Source organism: Paracoccidioides lutzii (assembly GCF_000150705.2).
Source record: "Paracoccidioides lutzii Pb01 unplaced genomic scaffold supercont2.3, whole genome shotgun sequence".
In the NCBI taxonomy this organism is placed as follows: domain Eukaryota; kingdom Fungi; phylum Ascomycota; class Eurotiomycetes; order Onygenales; family Ajellomycetaceae; genus Paracoccidioides; species Paracoccidioides lutzii.
In genome coordinates this window covers 913,703-915,730 of record NW_015440949.1, presented here as the reverse complement: position 1 = coordinate 915,730, position 2,028 = coordinate 913,703, and the positions used below count along the sequence as shown (strand labels likewise).

The 2,028-nt window shown below is 54.6% G+C and overlaps 1 protein-coding gene across 1 annotated transcript in view; it reads left to right on the top strand.

Annotated features, from left to right (window-relative positions):
- Positions 1–355: 355 nt before the first annotated feature.
- The window catches only part of PAAG_01597 (hypothetical protein), a gene marked incomplete at both ends in the record, with an annotated part of 1,816 nt that continues 143 nt past the window's right edge, over positions 356–2,028 (top strand). The window contains 3 exons of the mRNA XM_015844390.1: positions 356–436; positions 866–1,192; positions 1,318–1,927. Coding sequence (XP_015701298.1) covers positions 356–436; positions 866–1,192; positions 1,318–1,927 — 1,018 coding nt within the window. The remainder of the gene's footprint in view (positions 437–865; positions 1,193–1,317; positions 1,928–2,028) is intronic.

The window sequence follows — 2,028 nt, the reverse complement described above, 5'->3', positions numbered from 1 at the left end:
AAGAAGAAGAAGAAGGGGAAGAGGAAGGGGAAGGGGATTTTAAGAAGAAGAAGAGGAAGGGGAATCGGAAGACGAAGAGACCCTTTTGAAGATATGGGGAGCCACTGGAGGTTTATTCTACAAGGACTATATCCACGAAATTATCTCATCAGCCTCGGTCCCCCCCCCCCCCCCCCCCTTTTTTTTTTCGCCTTCTCAACGCGTCCCTTTGTAGAAAACATCAGTCAACTCCTGTGACTCCAGCCTCGCGCCGCACCTTTTACTTACCACCTACCCTCCTCTACTTCATTGGAAATATCTCCCTCCGCTCCGGATTAAATAACGCCTTACTCATCACCCACCAAACCCTCTCTCTATGTCCCTGCAGCCCGCAGCACTAGCTCCCACAGCGCATCTGCCCATCGCCATGCAAGATCTCAAGAATGTCCAGGTCCAGGTATGCGCATCGGAAACCAGATTGGAGCTGTTGGTTTGATTGGTTGATTGACTGATTTGATTGATGGAATCCAATCCAATCCAATCTACGCCTCCTGTCACTTCGCCACTTTTTCTCCTCTCCTCCTCCCACTCTTACTCCCCTCCCCACCCACCCCTCACCTGTTTAATTCGTTCAATCCCTCAACAACCCATAGTCATATATGTTATCATTCTGCTGTACTCTTCTTCTTCCTTTCTCTGCCTCCTGTCTCCCTCTTTATCTCTTGCAACCTTTACTCCTTGAATTGTATGATTGCTCACTGACAATCTCGCTGTGCAACAGGACCATGCTGATCAAGGCAAGCTACTTACTCTCTCTCTCTCTCTCTCTCCCCCCCCTCCCCGCTCTCCATAGTCAACTTCCCCAAAATACACCATACTTCCTTAGACTAACTTCATCCCAGTCCTCCATGACCAGCTCCTGGCCGCCCAACACCTCCATCAAGCCCACCACGCGCCGCCTCCACCCCGTCCCACCCCCGGCGCAACAGCTACCCACCTCCCGTCCTCCTCCGCCAATCCCCGTGACCAGAATAACATCACCATCGATCCCGCTATCGCCGGCCCCTCCGCCATGCTTCACATCACTGCAAACCCCCAACAGCCCTCCGATCCTGTCGGGACTCAGGATGACCACACCGCCGAAGGGCGCAAGACATATGGCAAACGCGAGCTGTCGACTTCGAAGCGCGCGGCGCAGAATCGTGCTGCTCAGGTACGTATATTCCACATCACACCATACATATAATCATACAACAATACACCCACCCTTCACGTATCACTGGGCAGAAAGCAATCCATAGCTAACATCAACCCCAACAAACGGGGAGGGGAAAATAGCGCGCCTTCCGCCAACGTAAAGAAGGTTACATCCGCAAACTAGAAGAACAAGTAAAAGACTACGAACTCCTCGTCGAAAACTACAAAGCCATCCAGGCCGAAAACTACCAGCTGCGCGAATACATCATCTCCCTCCAATCCCGCCTCATCGACTCCCAAAACGAAGTCCCAGAGCTCCCCGGCAACATCGACCTCTCCCAACCCCGCAACGACCCCCCCGCCCCCGTCGTTCCGGGTGCCGCTAGCTCTGCAGCTGCAGCCGCCGCCGCCGCCGCCGCCGCCGCTGCCGCTGCCGCTGCTGCTGCCACTGGCGCTGCTCCTGCTGGTATCCCGACTGCGACTCCTGCAGATCAACCTGAGCAGGTTAATGCGCTGAATCGCATTGCGGTGGCTGGGTTGGGGATGCGGAAGCACCAGCACGATGAGGCGGCATTTTTAAGTGCTGGGAATGCGGCGGCTGCTGGTGCTGGTGCTGCGGGAAACAATGGGAGTGTGGGGGTTGCGATGGGGGTGGGGGTGACTGGGGGCGCGGAGTTGCCGTCCAAGCGGATTCGGTTTGAGGGGTTGTCGGATGCGGCGGAGCAGGGGAAGGTGGGGATATTCCTGCTTCGTGAGGGTGTTTGGGGAGGATTTTTGCTTTTATTATTCTATCTCTCTGTCTTTAACATGGAGAGGGGGGGGGTCATATATACCTTGATCTTTTGCTTTTTT